This window comes from Abramis brama (assembly GCF_963993115.1).
Source record: "Abramis brama genome assembly, chromosome: 7".
NCBI lineage: Eukaryota > Metazoa > Chordata > Actinopteri > Cypriniformes > Leuciscidae > Abramis > Abramis brama.
Window position 1 is genome coordinate 34,628,535 of NC_139969.1, and position 26,753 is coordinate 34,655,287.

General features: G+C 40.2%; 1 protein-coding gene across 4 annotated transcripts; it reads left to right on the top strand.

Annotated features, from left to right (window-relative positions):
* The first annotated feature begins 2,446 nt into the window (after positions 1-2,446).
* On the top strand, positions 2,447-26,476 carry zyg11l (zyg-11 family member, cell cycle regulator, like). Of its 4 annotated transcripts, none has more exons than XR_014607107.1 (15): positions 2,447-2,759; positions 3,920-4,085; positions 7,229-7,998; positions 13,439-13,579; positions 14,213-14,389; positions 15,131-15,195; positions 15,279-15,378; positions 17,299-17,349; positions 20,474-20,632; positions 21,539-21,586; positions 23,324-23,527; positions 23,832-23,884; positions 24,784-25,071; positions 26,020-26,169; positions 26,327-26,476. XR_014607107.1 is itself a non-coding variant. In XM_084119698.1 (15 exons), exons 1-15 carry the CDS (start codon positions 2,757-2,759, stop codon positions 26,341-26,343), a joined length of 2,205 nt encoding a protein of 734 aa, XP_083975824.1. In that variant the 5' UTR covers positions 2,447-2,756; the 3' UTR covers positions 26,344-26,475. The 4 variants fall into 4 exon arrangements, 2 of the variants coding, with proteins under 2 accessions (XP_083975824.1, XP_083975825.1); XR_014607108.1 differs by having other exon boundaries at positions 20,471-20,632; positions 26,327-26,475; XM_084119698.1 differs by having other exon boundaries at positions 20,471-20,632; positions 24,974-25,071; positions 26,327-26,475.
* The last annotated feature ends 277 nt before the right edge of the window (positions 26,477-26,753 follow it).

Consider the following 26,753-nt stretch of genomic DNA (forward strand, 5'->3'; position numbering starts at 1 on the left):
ATTGAATTTATTTCACAGGATCATAGGAGAGTTGCCAGTACTCTGCATTTATTTTTTAATTAGTGAAGTTCCACAATGATGTTTGGACTTTTGGTTTATTTACTAATTGACATGGAATGACACTGATAATAGGGCACAAAATATGCTGCTTAGTTTACCTGTGCAAATTGAGATAAGCTGCAGTTATTATGCTGAACAAAATTAGCATCGATTGTCACATAACGTGGAAGCAAACACACGAAGACGAGGAGAAACAGGCTCTTTTGATAACAAAAACTCAGGAAACATAACACGCTATAACATAGATGAGAACGGATGAAGAATGAGGGAGAACACAGGGTATAAATGCAAGGGCAAACAAAGGAACTTAATCAGGTAATTAACTGGACACAGGTGAATGAAATGACTAATTACACTGACTGGGGAAAATAGGAAAATAACACAATGAAGGGGGAAACACAGAACATACATGTTACATCGATATTCAATATCGATATTGATTTTTCGATATTTCCGTAAAATGCCAGCAATTTTAACTTTTCAGCAAATATACAGAACTGAGATATGACGTTTTTTGAACATCTGTTCCAAGTTCAAGCTGCATTCTGAGATGGGATGTGCGTCTGTAGTGTGTTTGATAAAGTAATGTCTCTAGCACAGGTCATAGTCTTCAAATGAGAACAAGTTATTCCAATACAAACTATTTAGGGGAAAGTAACTGTACCGGGGCTTTGTTTGTGGTTCATTCTGACGCAAGTAGAGGTCCTCTGTTAGGAAAGCATGTGACTTGCTCTCTACTGATATTGCTCAAGGATCCTAAACCTAAATACAACGCTGGGCGTCTTATACCTTAGATACGCTTTATTTTGGCAGCATTGCTGTTTTTAAAACACTTTGAAATCACTGTTTGATTAGCAACTTTTTTGTGGTTTGTGTGATGTAAGTGGAATAAATGGTCCATTATTGAATACACTCACTCAAAAGTGAGGGGACCAATTGTATGTTTGAGAATCATTTTTACCATTTATTTCATTCCTCAAATCATAGTTTTGGGATTGATGCTGAGCCAGCAAAGGAAATTGCTCTGATAATTAAAAATACACTATACGCAACTTAGTCTGACACAAGTGCATAAGAGAAGAAGATGCAAACAAAGCTCCAGAATTGTATAAACATTCCATTCCAAGTCTAACCAGAAACACTGGGACAGAATGTGATGACCTGAAAACAACAACAGCTTAAATTATGCATTTATATCTACATTTCCTGATAAGGATACTTGAGAGTTTACACTATGAAATGTGTGTGTGTGTGTGTGTGTGTGTTATTGTTTCTTCCGTAAATTCATAATGAATGAATGTAGGACATCCAAGAAGCTTTAAAATATTATTCTTTTAATATATTTTTTTATGACAGTGGAGACCCTAGTGAAAAAAGTAACAATAGTACTTTTTTTTTACTATCTTTAATTAAAAGTATATTAGCATCATGCTTTTACCCATTTTCACAATAGAACTTTTAACACACTTTAAAATAATTGTACGTTAGTATATTTTAAAAAACTATATTTTAGAAAAATATACTTGAAGTGAAAATTCTGTTTATTTTTTAAAAGTGCATTTATTTGGACTTAAAAATATATTTTAGGTATATTTTTAACTGTGTGCTGAAAATGATCATTGTAACAATGCATTGAAAGTACTTCAAAATACATTATAGTATACAATATTGTGCAAAGTATAGCTAAGTAATATTTGATATTGAAGACAAAGTGTGCAATTAGTAGTATTTCGAATAAGCCAAAGGTATTACTGAATATATATATATTTTACTCAAATATAATACACTTATGGTAGCCTAAATTGCTTGTATGTTTCGAAAACACTCGTAATGAATTTGTAATGTACTTGTAACACAAATAAAGTACACTTTAATATCACTAATCAAGCATGTAATTAGTCCTTACACAGGCAGGCATATATATAGTATACTAAGTATACAATTTACACACAAAAGTACACTAAATACACTTATTAAAATTATGCTTTACTACAATTTAATCACAACTAAAACATACTTAGTACAAAATTAGTTGTTCCAAAATAGCACACTTCAAGTTAACTAATCATTAACATACTTGAAGATACTGATAATTAGTCTGGCTGCAAGTATACTTAGCATATATTTTATTTTTCCACCAGGGCGATTAATTCCTTTTTAAAATGTACCTTTTGTTCTGTAGTTTTCTAACAGTGTTGTAACAATAGTATTTTGTAGGAATTATGATATGGTACAATTTTGTAAATATATATTTTTTAAAAGTTCCAAGCGACCACATTGCGGTTGTCCTGCTGCTGTCCTTGGCGACGTTTAACAAGCAGCCAATCAAAAGGCTGTGCTAAGGGCGTCTGCGCAGAAGACACGCCCACCACAATAATCAGATGTCACCGAAGACACGCCCACCATGAGTGATCAGCTCAGCTGTCAAGATTACTTCACGTTGGCTCGTTAGTTTTTAATGACAAACAAACTGAAAGCGACCGTTGAGCTGTATGAAAAACGCTAATGTAACGTTACGCAAACTGGACCAACAGTAGCTAACATTACTGTGTTCCTCTTCCTAGAGGAGTTTCTCTTTAAGAACTCGACGTTAGCTGCAGTAATAAGATTAATCCCGTAAAGAGAGAAATCTAGGCCCATATGGCATGCATTAGAGAAGCTAGCTGAACATTGACACCTGTTGCAGCACATCCATAATGGTGAGTTACTCTATTTACTGCGCACTAACAAACTAACGTTACATGTGTGAAAGAGATAAAGTGATTCAAAGATTTACTTTGCGCAAGTTTGATCTCTGAACTACAAAAACAACAACAAATCGTAGTAACGTTCAAGAGCCATACATGTGTTATCTCTATTATTATTTCCATAGGAGAAAGTGAATTTTGCGTGCATTTATTACGTGCAATCTTTGAGTTTCTTTTTACAGCGTTTTATATTTTTGTAAACAAAAACAACAACTTAAAAGTGCCAAATATACCTTAATCATATCTGCAGATAGTTATTTGACATACCATGTATTTGATAACATATGCATGTAATTTTATCATTTGACTGTTACATCAAAGAACACATCAAATTATCTATAAACATTTTGTTGTGGATATTGTAAAATTCAGTTGAAATAACAGACAACGCAGAATCCCAGTAAAAGAGATTAATCTGAAAGGTACATTTATTATATTGCTTATGTACAGGTATTTATAGACATATTTGTAACTGCCCATAAATCAATCAAAGCCATGTCTTTACAACATTTTGAATTCAAATAGAATGATTTCACTCAATTAGATAGGTTTTAATGAATAGCAAAGATATCTGAAATGTACATGTAACTCATGAAATTATTGAGTAATAACCCCATGAATTACAGTAAAAAAATAAATAAAAATATTACAGTATTAACAACATGCCACTCTGGACCCTCAGTGCCTAATCTCACCACAAAGGTCTAACGTTAATTTAAGAAAAAGCTGTATTTTTTACTCAACAAATCTAAAAACATTTACAAATAGACACAAAAACACTTGTATTCAACATAATTCAGTTTCACAGATCATTTTTTAATAGACACAAAATTTGATTAGATTGTGTTCATCTTGTCCTGTCGGTTTATAAACACATTTAAATGTATTTGTTTAACAATGTAATGGTTTGAATACAATTTCCTCAAAAGTAGACATGACAAAGGTTTCTTAATTTGCATTACATAATAAAATATTTGACTGGTGGTTTTATATGATTCATTTAAACTCATATATAACCATTTACTTCACTGTTTAAGACAGACTAAAGGCATCATCAGTATAATTCATTGGTCACAATATGAAAGAATTATACAGTGATATTTTTGTTTCAGGATGAAGAGGGTCCCTCGTCCCTGACTGACATTAGTTTGGCCTGGCTGTGTCACAACGTGGAAGTGCTTTGTGTTGAGCAAGAGAATGGGTCACTGCAGCTCCACCACTGTCCTTTATTTCCTCAAGAGTTGGCTGATCAGCTGCTGCACACGATGGCTCAGGAGGGTAGCTAGAAATTCAATATTTCTCCAAAAATCTCAACATTTTATTATATTTTATTTGTTGATATTCGTGATATATATATTATAGTGAAAAAGGTGTTTTAATAAAGACCGTGACCACTTGCTGCTTTTTTTCAAACACAAAAGGAACATTTAATATTCAAATGTACTTAAAGGTGCAGTAAGCGATTTCTGAGAAATACTGTTGGTATTTTAAATCAACTAGGAATGCTAAAGATTAATCGATGATCGATTTAATCTTATAAACGAATCAAAACGTATCGATTAAGCAAGGTCGTGCTGCTCAACCACGAAACACTTAAAGCAGACACGAGCGCACTGGAGTTGATTGGGACCATTTTTCTTTAAGGCTAGAGTTACACCTTAATGACTGCATGTTTGCTTGTGGATTCGCAGCCTTGTTGTTTTGTGCAAATGTAAGTTGTAATATTGTGTTTATTTTGTGTAGGCCTATCTACAGTTGTGGTCAGAATTAATGGCACCCCTGGTAAATATGATCAAAAATGGCTGTAAAAAATAAATCTGCATTGTTTTTCCTTTTGATCTTTCATTTGCAAAAATCGAACCTTTCATTGAAGTAAAAGAATTGAAAGTGCGGGGGAAATCACATTATGAAATAAATGCTTTTCTCCAAAACACGTTGGCCATAATTATTGGCACACTTTTATTAAATGCTTTTTGCAATCTCCTTTTGCCAAGATAACAGCTCTGAGTCGTCTCCTATAACGCCTGATGAGTTTGGAGATCAGAGACCATTCCTCCATACAGAATCTCTCCAGATCCTTCAGATTCACAAGTTCATGCTGGCGCTTCTTCTCTTCAGTTCAGCCCACTCATCTTCTATAGGGTTCAGGTCAGGGGACTGAGATGGTCATGGCAGAAGCTAGGTTTTGTGCTCAGAGACTCATTTGTGTGTTGATTTTGAGTTTGTTTTGGACCGTTGTCCTGATGGAAGATCCAACCACGGCCCATTATAAGATTTCTAGCAGAAGCCGTCAGGTTTAGATTTTTTTTTTTTTTATCTGTTGGTATTTGCTAGAATCCACGATACCATGTATCTGAACAAGATGTCCAGGACCTCCAGCAAAAAAATAGGCCCACAACATTAAAGATCCAACGGTAGATTTAACCGTGGGCATGGGGGACTTTTTATCCCTGTCCATCCCTTTATCCATCTGGTGTGTTTGCTGCCAAAAAGCCCTTTTTTAGTTTGATCTGACCACAGAACCCTGTGCCGTTTGAAGTTCCAGTCGTGTCTGACATCCAAAAACAAACTCCAGCAAATTCAGATGAGCGAGGAGGATTTTTCTTGAAACCCTCCCAAACAACATGTGGGGATGGTACGGGTTCACCCCAAGACTCAACTAATCTCTGCAATTCTCCATCTGTGATCCTTGGAGAGTCTTTGGCCATTCAAACTCTCCTCCTCACCGTGCATTAAGACAATATAGATATAGACACACGTCCTCTTCCTGGCAGATTCGTAACATCTTTAGTTGATTAGAACTTCTTAATTATTGCCCTGATGGTGGAAATGGGGATTTTCAATGCTTTAGCTATTTTCTTACAACACTTTCTATTCTGTGAAGCTCAACAATCTTTTGCTGCACATCAGAACTATATTCTGTGGTTTTACTCTTTGTGATGGATGATTAAGGGAATTTGGCCTTTGTGTTTCCTCATATTTAAACTCCTGTGAAACAGGAAGTCATAGCTGGACAATTTCATGTTCCTAGTCACCCTGGTGTCTTTCTAAAAAAAGGTAAATATTAATGGGAATATACTTCAGAGATATTTTACTCATAAAAAAATCCAGGGGTGCCAATAATTCTGACCACAACTGTATATCTGATTGATCTCATATAGGATTCGCTTGGTTGAGAATTAAAGGTGCTCTAAGCGTTGTGACGCGTTTTTTAGGCCAAAACATTTTTTGTCACATACAGCAAACATCTCCTCACTATCCGGTAGCTGCCTGTCCCCTGAACACACTGTAAAGAAACGCTGTCTCTGTAGACAGCCCAGGCTCCACAAACGGCAAGAAAATCAAACTGGCCCAGCCTGGACCACGAAACATGGACGGGATGAGGTGGAGGGAGGGTCGAGCTAGCCTCTGTTTTGTTTGACAATACTTTGAACGTCAACAAGAAGTGACGTCACCCAACATCGCTTAGAGCACCTTTAACGCAGTAGTAAAACATGCCGGTGATCATCTTCAGCTTCATCACATGCAGCTCAAACGGCAATGCACGACTAATAATGACTGTGATTGGGACTGTCATATTACATAACATAATAAAGAGAACACTATTGTAATAAAACGTTGGTAATTATTTGAGTTTGGTTGCCTTGTTTCTGCGCGTTGCTCAAGGAAGACCGCGTCCACAACACGAGTCACACATTGGATACAGGTGTGTAGTGCTCTGTTTGGACCCCAAGCGATCCCATTGGCTCAAATTACTTTTAATAGGTACTCTCGTTAGCGCCTGATTACAATTTCTACAAAGTCATGTTATGAGAAATGCTTTTTGAACTATGTTATAATGATCATTTATGTCTGTATTAGTTAGCTTACGTGCTAGCATAGCATACAGATACCCGATTAGCCTGATAGCTTAGTTTATACACACATTTGAACTTAGCCTACATGTATTCACAATCATCTTTAATATAATTATGTGTAATTATGTGTTGAATTAAGTGTTAAATGTCCAAATATTTCAGTTATAAAAAGAATGTAATGATGTTCAATTATTCACTTAATAGATTTTTATTATTTAAGCTGAACATCTCTTCTGGGCACCTTGACTGTAATGCAGCTTTTTGCTATTGCACTTTTATATATTGGACCAATTATATATTATTTTATTTCCTTTTTTTTCTCATTCTTTCTTCTTCCCCCATCCCCCCCGTGTGTGTATGTGTGTGTAGTCCGAGCCAGTGTTGTTTGTTCTGTGTTTTAACTTGAAAAATCCTTAAAATAAAGTATTTAAAAAAAAAAGATTATTATTATTATTAATAAACAGTTTATCAAGTGAAAGAAATTATGTTCAAATTGTTCAACTATAACCCTTTGCTGTATTTTCTGTTGCATGATGTTGTGATCTGTTTTCCTGCTCCACTCAGGGGTCCTCAATGACAGAACCGTAGGCATTTTCCAGAACCTGGAGCACCTGCGTTTGCGGCGAGCGCACATCCAGTCCTCGCACCTCTCCGCCGAGGCCTTCAGACTGGCTCTCTGCCCTCACAAGCTTCAAGAACTGAATGCTTCACATATACACAGTGACCTCACAATCTCAGATATTCTCCACAGCGTTACCTCCAGCAAAGTGTGCAGGCAGGGCCTTCAGACACTGCTGATGAATGGCTTGCGTCTGTATGGGGAAGCAGGTGAGGAGTCCCTGCAGGCCTCCTTCAACACACTCCGGGGCTTAAAGAAGCTCTCTCTGGCCTGGACGGACCTGGAGGACAGAGGTCTGGAGGATATCTGCACAATGCCCATGCTGGAGAGCTTAGATATCTCCGGTACTAACATCACAGATCTAACACCTCTGTTGAACTGTGAGTCTCGGCTGAGGTCTCTAACTATGCACGGGCTTCAGAAGTTAGTGATGCCGACCTCCAGCCTCATCTTTGTGCTCTCCAAGCTGCAGTTGCTGAGGCACCTGGACATCTCTAATGACAAGCTGGTAATGGATGGAGACAACCTGGTGCAGCAACTGCTCGAGCGCCCAGGGATCCTTCCGCATCTTGTGTCCCTGGATGTGTCGGGCTGGAGAGGTGTCAGCGATGCTACTGTCCAAGCCTTTGTAGAGGTGCAGCCTGGGATGAGGTTCATCGGGCTGCTAGCCACGGGTGCAGGGGGCTCTGAGCTGTGTGGAGATGGACATCTGAAGGTAAGAGTCTTTGTTCACACTGGCTATGTTTACATGCACACACCTTTTGTTTCAATTGGACTGAATTCATTCCGATTAATGAATCTGAATGTTGTGTTTACACGAACACTAAAAAAAGTGATCAGGTTGATGTGCGCGTTTTATATGTCACAAGCTTCAAATCGGAAAACACTGCACAAATATACAGAGTTTCCCGCTGTTTGTGCATAACTATTCTACTATATTGGTTTTAAACAGCAGACTTAATATCCATCTCTGGTCATAATTTGGAGACAATGAACATATGAACCGTTGTGCTGTGCTGCTCATATTTATCACGCAGTACTAATTTCATTCGGATCGAGCTCTATCGGATCGATTAAGGTGTTTATATGAAGGCTTTTCAGTCCGATTACTAACAGATTATTTGGTTGCATGTAAACGTAGCTAATGACTGACTAAAAAATCTTAAAGGGGCCATGAATTGAGAAATTTAATTTCCCTTGATCTTTTGACATATACGAGGTCATTTTAGAATAAAAAAAAACTTGCTTGTTAGTCCAAAACAGCTTTTATTGAAACCAAGCTGTCTCCTCTTGATTACATAATGGATACGAATACGTCAGCACAAGACTACCTGCAGAGAGACAGATCAATATCTACTTCTTCATCTCCTCTTTAGCCCCACCTACTTAGAGATATTAAAACAGGATCACTGGAATAAAAATATCATTACCTCTCTGTGCTTTAATCCAAAAATAAACAAATAACAAATCACAACATAAAGTTCAGGCCTGGTCCTCTCTCGTTCTTCACTGCCGTCAATCCTTCCGGAGCTCCTCCGTGGGACTCGAGACTGGTGTGGCTCGCTCCGTTCCCAAGGCTCTCAGCCTCGCCCTGTTTGCCACATAAACGTTCAACATAAACTTTAATCCAAAAATAAATAACAAAACCAAAGTGCATAACACAACACAACATAAAGTCCAGGGCTTGGTTGCATGAAACTTCTAAAGTGGTTTGACTTAAAGGTATTCTGAGGAGAACATCCCTGAGGCAAGGGATTTCTGTAAGAGCGTTGTGTAATGTATTAGCTCAAAAGAGAAATATTTACATTTACATTTAGTAATTTAGCAGACGCTTTTGTCCAAAGCGACTTACAAATTAGGACTAAATTAAGCGAGTCATCGTGAAGAGGCAAAAACAACGCAAGAAGTTCTCAAAATATGAAGTTCAGGTATTGGTCAGAGTAGCATAAGCCCGATAAGCGAGGATTAAAGGAAAAGGAAAGACTTCTTTTTTTCTTTCTTTTTTAATGAGGTTAAGTGCTCATGGAAGAGATGGGTTTTCAGCTGTCTTTTGAATGTTGCCAGTGATTCTGCATTCCGGATGAGGGTAGGGAGAGCATTCCACCAGCATGGAACTGTGAATGAGAATGTTCTGGAAAGTGATTTTGTAGCCTTGAACTTGATGCAAGCAGCGAGTGGTAGCCAGTGCAGAGAGATGAACAGAGGAGTGACATGGGCCCTTTTTGGCTCGTTGAAGACAAGACGGGCTGCAGCATTCTGAATCATTTGTAGAGGTTTAGTTGCACATGATGGAAGTCCAGCTAGAAGAGCATTGCAGTAATCAAGCCTAGAAATGACCAGGGCCTGGACTGCAGGTGATGTTCCTTCATCCATGCCGAGATGTCCGCCAGACAGCTTGAGATACGTGCAGCTACTGTGGGATCATCTGGTTGAAATGAGAGGAAGAGCTGTGTGTCATCAGCATAGCAATGGTAAGAGAAACCATGTGCCTGTATGATGTGTCCCAGTGATGTAGTGTAGATGGAGAAGAGCAGGGATCCAAGAACTGAACCCTGAGGAACCCCTGTGGTCAGTTGTTGTGCTTTGGATACCTCGCCTCTCCATGCAACCCTGAAGGACCTACCTGTGAGATAGGATTCAAACCAGTGGAGGGATGTTCCTGTGATGCCCAGTGATGAGAGGGTGGACATAAGGATCTGATGATTCACAGTGTCGAAGGCAGCAGACAGATCCAGGAGAATGAGGACTGAAGATTTGGAAGCAGCTTTTGCGATCCGTAGGGCTTCTGTGACCGACAGTAATGCAGTCTCGGTTGAATGCCCTTTCTTGAAGCCGGATTGGTTGACATCCAGATGGTTGTTCAGAGACAAGAAGGATGTTACTTGGTTGAAAGCAACTCATTCAAGTGTTTGAGCAATGAATGGTAGGAGAGAGACAGGTCGGTAATTCTCTACAAATTATGTGTTTAGTGTTGGTTTTTTAAGCAGTGGAGTTACCCGAGCCTGCTTGAATGCAGTAGGGAAAGTGCCAGTATGTAGGGATGAGTTGATGATGTGTGTGAGTGCTGGTAGAAGTGTGGGAGAGATGGCTTGTAGAAGGTGTGAGGGGATGGGGTCTAGAAGACAGGTGGTAGGATGACTGGAGAGGATAAGTTTAGATACTTTTTCCTCGGTTAGCGGAGAGAAGGAGGAGAGAGAGTTATTGGCTGTGGAAGGGGTTCTTGGCCTGTGAGAGTTATTGGCTGTGTTCCTGTGTGTGGCGCTGAGAACTGACTGCTGATAGTTGTTTTGTTGGTGAAGAAGTTAGCAAATTTATCAGCAGTTAAAGAGGAGGCAGGTGGAGGTGGAGGTGGACAGAGGAAAGAGTTGGATGTCTTGAAGAGTGATTGTGTGTTAGAGGAGCTGTTGATCTTGTTGTGGAAATATGAAGATTTTGCAGCATGAACATCCACAGAAAAGGAAGAGAGGAGAGATTTATACATACTCAGGTCAGATGTGTCTTTTGATTTGCGCCATTTCCTCTCCGCTGCCCTGAGTTCGGTCCGGTGTTCACGAAGAACCTCAGATAACCAGGGGTTAGAGGGAGTAGCGCTTGCTGGCCTGGAGGAGAGAGGGCAGATATTGTCTAGAGAAGAAGTTAGAGTGGAGCATAAGGTATCTGTTGCGGCATTCACATCCAGAGATGAGAATTGTGAGGGTGAGGGAAGAGAAGATGACACGGCAGAGGAAAGATGGGAGGGAGAAAGTGAGCGCAGGTTTCGCCTGAAAGTGACTGGTAGGGGGGTTGGTGGTGCACGGGTAGGAAGTTGTAGATTGAAAGTAATGAGGAAATGATCTGAAACATGGAGAGGTCTCACCAAAATGTTGTCTGTGATGCAGTTGCGTGTGTAAACCAGGTCCAGTTGGTTGCCTGATTTGTCAGTACCTTGAAAGAGGCTAGGAGAGAGTTGAAATCTGTTGCATACGGCTTCTCAAGATGAACGTTCACCAAAGACTACAAGTGGGGTGCCGTCCTCAGGGAAAGAGGACAGCAGCACATCCAGCTCCTCTACGAAGCTTCCCAACTGACCTGGGGGGCGATAAATGACTACAATATGGATCTTACTGGGAGTTGTAAGTGTAATATCATGATATTCAAACGAGTTGTTGTTGCATAGAGAAGAGAGCGCTGAGTATTTCCAATTGTTAGAAATGAGAAGCCCTGTACCCCCACCCCTCCCAGACTGGCGAGGGGTGTGAGAGAAAGAGAAATTGTTAGAGAGAGCAGCAGGGGTTGCTGAGTCTTCTGGACGAATCCAGGTCTCAGTCAAGCCCAAGATACTAAGAGTAGAATGAGATGCAAAGGCTGGAATAAAGTCAGCTTTATTGACTGCTGACTGACAATTCCCTAGACCCACGGAAAGAGAGAGAGGTGTGTGTGAGGATGAGAGAATGGGACGCAGATAAGCAGTATTGCGCTGCCTCCTGCGCGTGATGAAAGAGCGTTGTTGAGAGACAACAGGATGAATATGAATAATTAATCATAACTCCTTATAATTAATTATAAATATTTGGATCAGTTAATCGAATTAACTTCATGTAACTGAATTAATATTACAATCAATCTGTTCGTCCAGGGAACACTCTATTGATTGTCTACCAACTTTTCAGAAAGGATATTTTTCTGTGGCCACAGAAAAATAACTCTTCTTTAGCATGTAGCTGTGATCAGAAACGCTAAATTAACATTGATTTATAAGCAGACCAGAATCACGAATGTGCACAAAAGTTTTATTTAACTAAATCACGAACACATAACTAATCTAAACAAACACACACAATCACGCATACATAAGTAGAATGGAAAGTGAAAGTGACTGAAAAACCATAACCGAACAGACGAATGAAGCTATGAAAAGAGTCATTTAACCTTCTGGATAAACAATCAGTCCCTTACTACAAAGCTCGCAACTTTAGCCAAACAGCGATTTAGTATATCGTACGATACTTGCATTTGCCTTCGCTGTTGAAGAGCGTCCGGATATGCAGTCGCGAGGAGAAAGTCTTGATAGTTCTGTCTGATGGTGCTGAAGTTGCAATCGATTTCTTCCGCTTTGAATGAAGAAGCGGTGGTGAACTTGCGGAGTTGACTCTGTTATGGTGGAGGAAGGTACACATGGCTCGGTGTGTGGAGCATGTTCAGAGCGTCCTAAAATTCGTCCAACTACGACACCGGAGGATGCTCAAAATCCTGCCGCGCCACTCACAGTTTACTATTAAATTACATTTATATTTGTCCAACTTGTTGTTGTTGTTGTTGTGTTGTACTCCCGCATCAACGCCACTTTGCCTGTTTGGTGATTAGATTCACTGATTGACGCGTTCAGTGTCCTAGACGGGATGCGGCTTGAGTTTTGTGTGCTAACCGGCTTTACTGTACTGAAAACAAGAAATCTAAACCAATATGGACCAAGGACCAAAAAAAAGCTATTCTTTTGAAAGATGGGAGGAAACACCCAAGCCTGCCGCTATAATCAGTCACTCTTGCGGACAAGACAAAAGCCTGGCATGAGATAATTAATTCAAGCGCACAGTGGATGTTATAAAAATATGAAAACGCTGGTGTTCCATTACATTTTATTTTTGACAATACACACACTGTTTCACGTCATACTTTCAACAGGCTTATTTCGATTGCTAAAAATGTACATCGGTACTTCCTTCTCCTTAGTTAACTTGAAATCATCCACATTCACGTTTCAATTCAGCACATCTGGAAACATAAAATAAAACAAAAATCCAATTCAAGACCCCTTTAATCTAATATGCAGTGGCATGATGTGGCAGCTGCTGATAAGAGAGCAGACGGTAAAGTACACATGATCCTCCAGCGTTACTGTTAGCATTTACCCGGAGCATGAACGGCACATAAACAATTTCTACCTGGGCAGTTCCTGACCAAAATAAGCAGCAAAGTGGGCCAGACTTTATGCTTCTATTCAAAAGTTTGTCTATGAGAGACTAGAAACAACATGATAGCTTGCAGAAAAATTACATTTGACTGCAATCTCATTGAGCATGTGACAAATAATAAATAATCTAAAAATCAGAACTAATAGCAGATTTTGTCAGGACCTGCAAATTCTTGGAAGATAAGAGATTTGTAAACACATCCAGGTGGCTGGAGAGTCCAATTTGACCCAACTGTGTGAAGCCTTGAGGAGATACAGCGACCGAGAGAGTTTTATGCGGGAGGCTCTCACACATCTTTACAGTCACACCAACAACATGGATGGACCTCAGCCAAACATATTAAAGGTAAAAAAAATTCTTCTTTAGCAGTTCTTCTGTTGTCTCATCATCTGTATTTGTGAACAAAATATGTTAAGCTGGTTTCTTACTAGGATCAGTAAATAAGATTCAAAAATATCCTTTAAGTTTTGAGGAATCAGACCATATCACATTTTACAGCCTGAACCAACATTACCTTATTATAAAAAGTTCAAATTGAGATTTTAAAGGGATAGTGCACCCAAAAAAAAAAATCTGTCATCATTTACTCGTGTCGTTTATAATTTACCTCGTGTCGTTCCAAACCTGTGAGATTTTTTTTTTTACTCAATTCCCCTCATTAAAATTATTTCAGAAATTAATTTTCTGTATAATGATAGAATGAAATAGAATATAGATAATTTGTCATCATAGAAAAGGTGTGTCATAGAAAAGTCATTGTTATGCATACATTTAATTTTTTTATTTTAATTTTTAAATGAATGTAAGGGCAGTTTTTTAAGATGGCAGAAATTATATAATGATGGCATAGCATAATAAAAGAAACAATCCCTTAACCTCCCTTTACTCTAAAGGGTCTTGACTCATGTTGAAAAACACATTTTCTAGTGTGCTAAATGACATTTACAGCCGATGTACATGTGGCTCTTCCTGTTGCAGCTGGTACTGGCTGGAATGCAACACCACACAGATTCTCTCCATGTTCAGCTTGTGGCCACTGCATGCGTGTTTAACCTGACCGTACAGGAGCTGGTGTTGGGAATATCCTTACACCTGGCGGGAACTGTAGTTCAACAGCTTCTTACAGCCATGAAGAACTTCCCAAACCACGAGCAGGTATAAACACACTCAGGCTGCATTCGATATTTATCCTATCCATCGTCCAACGGTTTGTATGATAAAGCACCCAGATAGTATTGTATCCATCCATGCATTGGGGGTCAATGTTGCCCACAGGGTTTTTCTAACTGGTTTTCCCCAAAAGCCCCCTTCCCGTCTGCAAGACAGGTAGTCCTGCCCAAGCCATTGATTGAGCCAATGTTGCAGACAGTTTCAGCCTAGTCAAACAGAGCGTGGTTTTAACAGCGCCGCAGTTTTTACAACCTACATAATGGATTACTTTATAGTTGCTTCTGCTCTGTGTTTTAAACTGGCATAGTTAAGTTTCCATTTTGCGACATGTTTGTCCTGTTTTGGCCACCGTAGCTTCTTCAAAAGGGAGGGGTGAGCTGTTGGTTGCAATTTGCAACCAAACCGCTAGATGACGCTAAAATCTACACACTGCACCTTTAAGCATATAGTACAAGTACAACATATACTACCATGATGTATAAATACATTTTATACATTTTAAATCATGTATATGTAATATATATTTTTTGCATTACAGTGATGAGAATGAGATTGTGGGCATCGAAAATTGGTGATCATGCAAAAATAAATTTTGTATCAGTAAAATATAATTTTTTTTTATTTCTTTATATTTTGCCATTAAATATGACCTAAAATTATTCTTGGCAATTTTTGTAAGATTCACCCTTTATTGACTATCAGTGTCTAATTTTTTTCTGCTTTTAGTTGCAGAAGAATTGCCTGCTTACCCTTTGCAGTGACCATATCTTACAGGTTGTCCCATTTGACAGGTCAGTCCATGCACATTTCCTCAGCGCACTTCAGCTTATTGTTGATGTGGCTTAACTTAGTCTTGACCCCTGTTCCTGGATAGATACGAAGCTGCTAAGCTGATAATGATGTTGCTGGGGAATCACGGAGATCAGACGGTGCAGAGAATGGCGGTGGCTATAGTCTCCATACTGGTGTCTAAGGTAATTACATCACCACCAGCATTCTGTTCAATATCTACAACCAGGAGAAGCTTTGATGCTTGTGCTGAGCTGTTAAGTTCAGAGATGTTTAGTATTATTAAAGTCGGCATGAAATGGAAGTTGCGCTAGCTATTTTTTCACTGTTGTGAGTTGTGACATATATCTGACTGAAATGATTTGTCAAACAAGAAAAAATCTAGGACGGTGCTTGATTTTGTCCATGGGGAGTTGATTGGGTGGTTGGATGGTTGTGGTTTGCTATTGGTGGATCTCATGTAAGTGACAGGTTGTCCCGCTCTTGCACCAGTAAACGCATCATCAGAGAAGAGATGTCGTTGCAAGGGGGAGGGGAAGTTATTTTAAACTTTATGAACATTATTTTAAAGACTTTAAAGAAGATATATTATCTTGCTGTGTTTTTAATAATAGTAGATTCAAAAGTAAAAGAAAAAAATTAAGGCAGTAAAAAGTAGCGAGTGGCGTATTGAGTGCTTAGGTTCTGGAAGTAAAAACTCCATTTATTTTCTCCAAGGTAAAATTGATTTGTAACAATGACTTATAAACCCTTAAAGACAGACCTGTTGTGAGCTCCAAGGTATGGTATGCTTGTTGATGCTATCCGTTGCATTATTTTATATAGTTTATATTGAGGTACACATTCACTATTAACAAGTTGCTTATTAGCATGCATATTACTAGCATATTATTGACTGTTTATGTAAGCAATAAGGTACGAGAGGCTGTGCCGCGTCGTGCCTAACAACGCCCTTCAGCCGTTACTTATTCAAGATACAGCACTTGTCTCGAGTACCTTATTGCTTTTATAAAACGGTTACCACACAATACAACTATTAAAGCCGAAAAACATGTATCTATGCAACTTTTATGAAGTAAAATCATTAAAAGCCTTCCTTCCGCTGGAAAAAATAGTCCCTGATCGTAAACTGCAATAAAAGTTACATACATTATTTCGCCAATAGATGGCGACAAAGACCATCTTTATGAGTGAGTCAGTCAGTAGAGAAGACTTTTACATTGAAAGGAATCAAACTTGTGAACACAGAGAAGGAAGACACAGATGACTAGGGCACGGAAAAACCCCTTAACTGTTAAAAGGACAAGATATCGCAGCGGACATTCAAATGGATTTTTTTTTTTTTATGAATATGACTGACCTGAAGGAAAATGCTATATCTACTGTAAATGCAGGTACACTCGCTTACTCGATCTCTCACAATACTCTACTATAGCTTCAATGAACAATATCAATGAGATCAAACATGTGTTTAAGTTACTAAGAGTGGTTGCTAGGGGTGTTGTGTAGTGATGCATAGAACAGTTGGGTGAAGCGGTCATAGCCTATCGTGAATAAAGCACAGCTATTGACCAATCAGAATCAAGGATTGGAACTAACCGTTTTATAATAGTACTTATACGGCACATATTAATGCCTTATTCTGCATGACCATATTCTAAAACTAGAGTTTTAGAATGGGGAACATATTTGGACATAGAAAGACTTAATTTATTTTTGTGGTGCTACCGCCTTATGAGGCCCATACTGAGCAACGCATGTTAAAATCATAATTCATGTACAACAACTACTTTACTTACTATCAATAAGCAGTCATTCGGACTTTATTGAGGGGAAAACCCTTAATTAATGGTCTATTAGTTATAGAATATAGTCATGCTGAATAATGCTAGAATTTCTTTATGACTTTTAAAATCCCTGTTGGAAAAATATAACTGGGAAAAATACTTTTGGAACCACCGCCGCTGAAAAACATATTACCATTGATTTTGAGATCTGCTTATATGAACAAAAATTATTATGAAATAATTTTCATCTCTGGGACATTATTAATGTGTAAAAGGTTTTGAGGCTGGAGAATTTAACTCTTTCTCACTTCATTGCAGTTGAGCACAGAGGAGATCTCAGAACTGGGTGCAGAGGCATTTATAATGAAGGTAAATGTTTTCCTTCACAGGTGCTTTTATTTGCTGTTGCTGTTTTAAAGACCCCAATTAAATAAAACGTTTTGTGGCTTTTGGTCCATTGCTATTAGCTTTGAAGCCGTCTATGTGCAATGTACTCCTGAATGTTGGCAATATAGCTTGTAAAATATACAGATTAAAAAAAAAATCAGCCTTTCTCATTAGGTTAAATGGATCAAAAATTAAATAGCCCACGAGTCCGCCCCAGAGCCCTCTCCAGCCCACGAGTCCACCCCAGAGCCCTCTCCAGCCTACGAGTCTACCCCAGAGCCCTCTCCAGCCCACGAGTCCGCCCCAGAGCCCTCTCCAGCCTACGAGTCTACCCCAGAGCCCTCTCCAGCCCACGAGTCCACCCCAGAGCCCTCTCCAGCCCACGAGTCCACCCCAGAGCCCTCTCCAGCCCACGAGTCCACCCCAGAGCCCTCTCCAGCCCACGAGTCCGCCCCAGAGCCCTCTTCAGCCCACGAGTCCACCTCAGAGCCCTCTCCAGCCCATGAGTCTACCCCAGAGCCCTCTCCAGCCCACGAATCCAGCCCACGAGTCCGCTCCAGAGCCCTCTCCAGCCCACAAGTCCGTTCCAGAGCTCTCTCCAGCCCACGAGTCCGCCCCAGAGCCCTCTCCAGCCCACGAGTCCGCCCCAGAGCCCTCTCCAGCCGACGAGTCCGCCCCAGAGCCCTCTCCAGCCCACGAGTCCGCTCCAGCCTACAAGTCTACCCCAGAGCCCTATCCAGCCCACGAGTCCAGCCCACGAGTCTGCCCCAGAGCCCTCTCCAGCCCACGAGTCTACCCCAGAGCCCTCTCCAGCCCACGAGTCCGCCCCAGAGCCCTCTCCAGCCCACGAGTCCGCCCCAGAGCCCTCTCCAGCCCACGAGTCCACCCCAGAGCCCTCTCCAGCCCACGAGTCCAGCCCACGAGTCCACCCCAGAGCCCTCTCCAGCCCACAAGTCCGCCCCAGAATCCTCTCCAGCCCACGAGTCCGCCCCAGAGCCCTCTCCAGCCTACGAGTCCGCCCCAGAGCCCTCTCCAGCCTACGAGTCCGCCCCAGAGCCCTCTCCAGCCCACGAGTCCAGCCCACGAGTCCACCCCACGAGTCCACCCCAGAGCCCTCTCCAGCCTACGAGTCCAGCCCAGAGCCCTCTCCAGCCCACGAGTCCAGCCCACGAGTCCACCCCAGAATCCTCTCCAGCCCACGAGTCCGCCCCAGAGCCCTCTCCAGCCTACGAGTCCGCCCCAGAGCCCTCTCCAGCCTACGAGTCCGCCCCAGAGCCCTCTCCAGCCCACGAGTCCAGCCCACGAGTCCACCCCACGAGTCCACCCCAGAGCCCTCTCCAGCCTACGAGTCCACCCCAGAGCCCTCTCCAGCCCACGAGTCCAGCCCACGAGTCCACCCCAGAGCCCTCTCCAGCCCACAAGTCCGCCCCAGAGCCCTCTCCAGCCCACGAGTCCGCCCCAGAGCCCTCTCCAGCCTACGAGTCCGCCCCAGAGCCCTCTCCAGCCTACGAGTCCGCCCCAGAGCCCTCTCCAGCCTACGAGTCCGCCCCAGAGCCCTCTCCAGCCCACGAGTCTACCCCAGAGCCCTCTCCAGCCCACGAGTCTACCCCAGAGCCCTCTCCAGCCCACGAGTCTACCCCAGAGCCCTCTCCGGCCCACGAGTCCACCCCAGAGCCCTCTCCGGCCCACGAGTCCACCCCAGAGCCCTCTCCAGCCCACGAGTCCAGCCCACGAGTCCACCCCAGAGCCCTCTCCAGCCCACAAGTCCGCCCCAGAATCCTCTCCAGCCCACGAGTCCGCCCCAGAGCCCTCTCCAGCCCACGAGTCCGCCCCAGAGCCCTCTCCAGCCTACGAGTCCGCCCCAGAGCCCTCTCCAGCCTACGAGTCCGCCCCAGAGCCCTCTCCAGCCTACGAGTCCGCCCCAGAGCCCTCTCCAGCCCACGAGTCTACCCCAGAGCCCTCTCCAGCCCACGAGTCTACCCCAGAGCCCTCTCCAGCCCACGAGTCTACCCCAGAGCCCTCTCCGGCCCACGAGTCTACCCCAGAGCCCTCTCCGGCCGAAGTGTGCCCCAGAGTTTGTGCTTGTCTAGGAGTCTTCTCCCGAGTCCGTTTCGGCCCATGAATCTCCAGAATTCGCTCCAACTACGGAGCTTCACCAAGAGTCCAGACCAGTATCCCCTGCATCCTCCAATTTGAACACCACATTGAGCCCCGCAAAGAAGAGGAGGCAAAGGAGGAGGATAAGGATCCTGAGGGAATTTTTAATCCAGAGGGCTACTTAACCCAATAGTCTCAACACATCAGAATCAGTTAGGCCCAGAGTTAATGCCACGGTTATGTTCTTTGTCTGTGATGGCAACTGTCTGCAGTGTGTTAGGCTGTCATGAAGTCCCATCACCATCCCAGTCACCTTAGCACACTACATTTCCCAGCATCCCTCCTCTTCCTCACCTGCACTTACTCGGCTATCACCTGCACCTGCACTGATTACTTACCTGAATTCCCTACCTGCGAATATTATCGATTCCCAAGTTCCTGTCTCCTTGCTCCTGCGTCTGTTTGTCTTCTCCAGCATTCCCTTCAGCATTTCCTCAAGACCTGTAAGACAAAGCTCAACAGCAACTTAAGTCACGATCTCTATCTTCACTTGCAAAACCTAAGAACTGAAGTTTAATACCTGCCTTCATCATTGAATGACTGTGTTGTCATTACTCACCTGTGTTTGCAATTTGCTCAAATAAAGCACTGTTTTTTCACTGATCCACTGATCCACCTCTCTCGAGTCTGCTATATCCTGACAATAGCAAACAGCAAAACATGTCAGACTGTGATGCAAGCTAAAGTTTGTTAGTTATTAAAAAAGACAGGCCTTTAATATGTCCCACCCCTTCTGTTTCAATAGCAAATACGTCAGCACAGGAAAGACAAATTCTTCAGAACATTTAATGGGGTCTTTTACACTAAACATACTGTTCCCCTAAAGTACTATAGGATATGTAAATGGCTAAATTCTTAAGCTTCTATTGCAAATGCCTGAATGGACAGATGACTACATGAATAGACCAAAACAATAGATTTTATTTCCCTTTCTGTGGAACTTCAGCAGTTGCTGAGCATCGTTCAACAGAAGGCCTCACTGGGTGTAGTGGATTCAACTCTGAAGTTTGCATTAAGTGCTTTGTGGAACTTGACAGATGAGACACCCACCGCTTGTCGCCATTTCATTCAGTGCCAAGGACTGGAACTCTACATGGAGTTGCTAGAGGTACACAGACACGCACTCATGCACAACTAACATGCACAGTTGGACACATTTGAAGTCAAGTCACCTTTATTTATATAGCGCTTTATACAATACAGATTGTTTCAAAGCAGCTTTGCGGCGATAAACAGGAAAAGGAGTTCAATTCTACTCTAAAGCAGCTCTAAAAAGACAAAAGTAAACAACAGTCAGTATTTAGTTGAAATTAGTTCAGTGTTGATTCAGTTTGGTTCAATAACTATGTAGTTAGTTAATTAATCTATAAAGTAGCTCTGGAGAAAACATTGATGTCATCATCCATCTTAGTTCAGCTCTCATTCAATAGTGTCAATGCATTCAAGTCAATAATATTGTTAAATATTATGTATCCACAACTACACAAACCAGAGGCGACCATGGCAAGGAACCCAAACTCCCATCATTGAGTGGGTGAAACCAGGCTCAGTTGAGGGGCCAGTTCTCCTCTCGCCAAATGAACAAACATGGTGTGGTTTAATTACAGGCTGCATCACAAGTCAGATTATAGATTGATATCATAAATTTGCAACAATGACGTATATTCTTGAACTTAGTAACACTTCTCGCAAAAATAAACCTGTGACCATTCTCTCACCCTCTTGCTGATCCAATCCAAACTAGTATGACTTTATTTCTTCTGTGAGACACTAAAGAAGATGCTTTAAATAATGTTGATAACCAAACCATTTTGGTTACCATTGACTTCCATTCTATTGACAAAAAAACACTGAGACATTTCTCAAAATACCTTATTTTTGTTTTCCACAGAAGACAATGACATAAGTTTGAGTTAATGATGAGTTAAAGAATTTTCATTTTTGGGAGAAAAATACCCTTTAAATGGTTGTTAATTTTCTGTATCTTCTCATCACTCTCTCCTCTCCTCCACAGTCGTATTATTCGGAGTTCTCCATCCAGCAGAAGCTCCTGGGCCTTTTGGTAAATATATTTTAAATGTCATGTAAAAACTGGTGGAAGTGAATGGATTAATTACTAAACAAACAGCTCACCCACTCTGACATGATCACTTTTGGTCACACAAAAATCTAAATGAACTCAAAATGATTAATTGCTCAGTGTTTATTTGTTGACTAATGGTCCAAAGAAAAAGAGAATATTAGGAATAATTGCTGAACAACTGTTAACTGTAACAAATAACCCACCATAAACTATTAACAATATGATTTTTACTGTTTTATTGTACATTATACAGTTTTTGTTAATATTCTTGAAGTAATTTGAAAAATGTTCAGAAATGCATAAATGTGAAGAGGCTTTAATGTGATTTGGTTTAAATGTATAGTATGTTAATATTATAGCGTTGGCTGCTTGTTGATAGTGTAAGTAAATGGTATTTCATATGCTTTCCTCTGTATATCTTAGTGGGAGATATTGATTCAAACTCCTGTGAGGGATTTTTGATCCATCCAATTTCTGGCAGGTTTACACTTTATATTACGGTTCTATTCATTATCATTAAGTAACAATGAAAAGTAAAAAGTTATTGATAATTTTTACATTTACAAATACATTTTAAAATGTATAGGTGTTCAAATGAAAACACTAGTTAATGTATCATGATTCAAACATGACTTAAAGGAATAGTTCACCCAAAAAATTTAATTTGTTCCAAAACTGTATGAGTTTCCTCCTCCTGCTGAACACAAAAGAAGATATTTTGAAGAATGTCAGTAACCAAACAGTTGATGGGCCCCACTGACTTCCATAATATGTTTTTCTATATAAAGTTTCATTTCCACCAGCTGGAGTGCCCTTAATCTCCACCAGAGAGCAATCCTTCCTAGTCCATTACCATTGCTTCACAAACTATGTTTCCCATAAACCTTTGCCTGGACTCAATATTGTGTGATTACATCCACCTGTGCATCATTAACTTGTTAATCCGGCTGAATCCGAAGTCGCCCCCTAAACCCTCATTCACTATTCCCTATGTTAGTCCACTAATACTGTTCACTTGAAGGAGTGAATGAAAAGGAGTGAACGAATTTGGACAGCTGTTGAGCATACATCGGTTGTACACTAGTTATTGCAGTGCAATATGGGATTGAATAAGTGCACTCAATAACGTCCACTATGGATTCGGACAACACTACAAATGGTCACACTACTTAACACTACTCAAATAACACCCTATTTGAGGATATAGGGGGCGATTTCGGATTCAGCCTGTGTGCCAGTCAGGAAGTCAATGAACATCAACTGTTTGATTACTGAAAATATCTTTTGTTCAGCAGAAGTAAAAAATTCATACAGGTTTGGAACTACTTGAGGGTGAGAAAATGATGACAGAATTTTCATTTTTGGGTAAACTATCCCTTAAATAATTAATAACAGTATATTTAGAAATGAAAATTAACCTAGACTAATGCAATTGTTAATTGTTAGTTGATATCTAATGCATGAACTAATGGTGATGAAATAAACTTTATTAAGTGTTAGCAAGGAAAGTTTGGACTCCTTGAAATCTTTAGAAATGAAATGTCTTCATGCAGTTTGTTAACCTGCAAGGAAAATCAGACCATGTCCTTATTCAACCTTCAGCGTCCCCCATGTGGAATCGTGGGGGTTTTAATATTCTGTTCTAGAAGCTTATCTACTTCAAATGACGAATAGCTTGCTCAACATTGAAATCAGCGAATCTCCTCTGTGCTCCAGAATAATGTAGCAGAGGTGGAGGAGCTGCGGATGGAGCTGATGGATGAGGACCTGGTGGAGCACATTCTCTCACTCTTAATCAACTCAGAGCTGGAGGTGGATGTCCGTTACTTTGCTGGAGGGATCCTGGCACATCTCACCTCAGCCAGGGGGCCTGCGTGGGGTCTGGATGCTGAGCTGCACTGCACAGTGCAGGAGAAACTGGTGTGTGTGTGTGTGTTCTTGTGCATATGGTTTATGAGGACGGAATTGTGTATAATGACACTTCCTGTGTCCTCGTAAACAAACTGGCTTTAAAAACATACTAAACAGTGATTTATTGAAAATAAAAAAAATGCAGAAAGTTTTCTGTGATGTTTAGGGTTAGGGGATAGAATATTCAGTTTGTAAAACTATTACGCCTATGGAGAGTCCCCGTAAACCACGTGTGTGTGTGCACGTGCATTAGTTCAAATGTATGTGTTTTTTATGTGCTCAACTCTGTACCTTTTCAATCTCTCACTTTTAGCACTCCTCTATCCTATCATGGAGTTCTCCTGAGCATGCAATGGTTTCCTACCGGTAAGCATTCTAATATTTACTTTTTTATTGATTATTCTGTATTTATGTAATATTATACAATAATCAGTCAAAAGACAGGACACACCTAATCATTCCATATTATTATTATTATTATTACTTACCAAATTTCAGAAAAATAGTGCAACTATAATATTACACAAATGGACATAGGGGAATTGTGAAGTGAGCAAAGTTTAAAAAATTTACATTTTAGTTTTGGAAAGAAATTCATTTGTAGGCACGAGTTATATTTCTATGTGTCCACAAGACTAATTTTAAGCTTTTGGGCAGAGGCTCTGATAAAAAGGATCATGAGAAGCATAAATTCAGTCTGTGCTTCAAGAAATTTTTGGTGAACTATCGGGTTGATTTTCAAAACTATTAAAGCACTTGAAAAATAACCAGAGCTGCAATTTATTTCTTGCTTTCACATTTATTAAAGCACTCAAAAGTGTAAGTCATGATATACAGCCATACAGCAAGCTTTTTGATCAAAAGGGCCATCAAAAGCATAAAACTGTATATTATAAGAAAATGTACTGGCAAGGAGTAGCAAATTCTGCCATCATTTACTCACGCCACCTACTGGACTGGAGTGTGTAGCGCTAAATTGTGCACAGGAGAACAATGGCTGAAGTCACCATACATGTACAATTAAGGGATAGTTTGTCCAAAAATGAAAATGAAAAATACATTCCAACCCTGTATGTATTAATATTTTTTAAATTAACTATCCCTTTAAATATCAAGTAGTTTTTCACCAAAACAATAGATGAACTTGAAAAATAATCAGCAAGCCATTTTATTATTATTAGTCGTGATGTGCAGCCATTGTGTTAAATTCACCCAACCAACTAATAATTAAAATCTTATTTTTCTATTTCTTTCAAACAAGAAAGACTTTGTCCAGAAGAAAGGAGGAGAAAATCCAAAGAATAAGCTGGTCACTTGTTTCCATGCAAATACACACTGTTTATCGTATTTAAATGGAAAACAGTATAGAAACAGTTTTCAAAATTCAACACAGTCATTCAAGTTTGTTAATTTAACACTGCAGTACACCGCACTTTGTTTCTCTCTGTCTTCCAGGACGCTCCAGCCCTTCTATCCTTTGCTACACATCTCTCAGTGTTCTGGTGTTCAGCTGTGGGCTCTCTGGGCCATACAGTTTGTCTGCTCTCAGAACGGTAAGAAAAAAGCCAGACAGACTAATAAACGGCAAGTTCATTGAGATACACAGCAAATCCCTGAAATCCCTTGCTTTTCACAGAAATTAGTTTAAAAAAAGGAAAACAAAGAAAAGATAATGGTGTAATGTAGTTTAGTTTGATTATAGTGACATTCACTACTGGCCCATTATACATATTTAGACCATTTCAGAGTATATTTACAGTCTTTTTCCTTACCAGGCTCCATTCAAAACTGAATTGTGAATTCCTTTAAAATTCCATTTTAATTCCTGAATTTAAATTGATGTTGGAAATTGGAGGTATCTTTGTAATTCTAATTTAAGGAATTAAATTAAATCCCCACTGGTCCCACCCAGCCTAGAGTTTTCTGTTTTCACAAGTAATTTATGATGTACAAACATTTTTATTACAGATATTTTGCGGCAATTTCCCAGAAAGTGGTGATTTATTTTATTTTATTTTATTTTATTTTATTTTTTTGGGGGGATGGAAACACTACTTTATTCACATTTTATTATGTGACATTCCAATTAAGTGCATAAGTTAAATTCGCAAGTTTGGATGGAAACATAGCTAATGTTGCTGCTATAGCTTCAGATAGAAAATAAATGAATAAATAAAAAGACGGCTGTGCAAATGATTCAGTGAATAGCAGAGAACAGCATGGTCATTCCGATTAACACACACGAGCACACACAAATACACTCTCTAGTTGTTTATGTGCCCGCTAGGGTTGGTAGTAGCCCATGTGATGTGGTTGTATGATGTATGCATGTTTGTTCGCGTGTATGTTGTATGATTTTGGAATAGGGGAGTGCCTATACACTTTACTCTGTAAGGCGAGAGAGAGAACCTTACTGATCATGTGCTGAATAAATGTCATCTTACTTAGTGGTGAAATTTCGAGCCACTTGTTCAAATGCAGCTCTTGTTCTCTTGTTGTAGCCCCTCAGTACTGCAGTATGCTCCAGACGGAAGGAGGAACAGACCTACTGAGAGTCCTGAGCACCCATCCAGACACCCACAGTGACGTGAAGTGTCTGGTAGAAAACATCCTTAAGATCCTGGAGCGAAACCTTCATCCCGCCAGCCCAGGTTCAAAACGTGCTAACATCTCTCTGCAATGAACATGTTCTGTTAATGTTGTCGTTACTTGTGATTTAATCATTTTAGGAATAACTCTTTAAATGTCTGTATTTTCAGAATTTAAAACACTCATGTTCTTCTTGTTTGGTCTGTCTGCTTTTTCTAGTGGAGGATTTTCAGTGACACCACCAAAAAAAACCCGAAAAAACAATGGATTTAACATGGTAATGCACTGAAGAATTAAAAAAGGGATGTACCACTATGTACCCTTTTAAGAAGACATTTCACAACTCTAATACAACTGAGATTCAGCAGGAAAAAAAAAAAAAAAAAAATATATATATATATATATATATATATATATATATATATATATATATATATATATATATATATATATATATATATATATATAATATTATTATTCTTTTTTTCTGCCTAAACTAAGTGTGTTTTTTTTTATAGTACTGTTGGTTTAAATTTCTTAAATTCTTTAAAATTCATGTTTCTGGATGAAAAACGACACTACCATAATCTATGTTTACGCAGATGCCTCATTAGTGACTGTTTCTATGGGCCGCTATAAGCAGTCC

Excerpts from the sequence above, each read along its gene's own strand:
- zyg11l (XM_084119698.1), top strand. Across the intron at positions 7,999-13,438 it reads GTGGAGATGGACATCTGAAG|GTGGCTGGAGAGTCCAATTT; the intron begins GTAAGAGTCTTT and ends AAACACATCCAG. Across the intron at positions 15,379-17,298 it reads TCTCCATACTGGTGTCTAAG|TTGAGCACAGAGGAGATCTC; the intron begins GTAATTACATCA and ends ACTTCATTGCAG.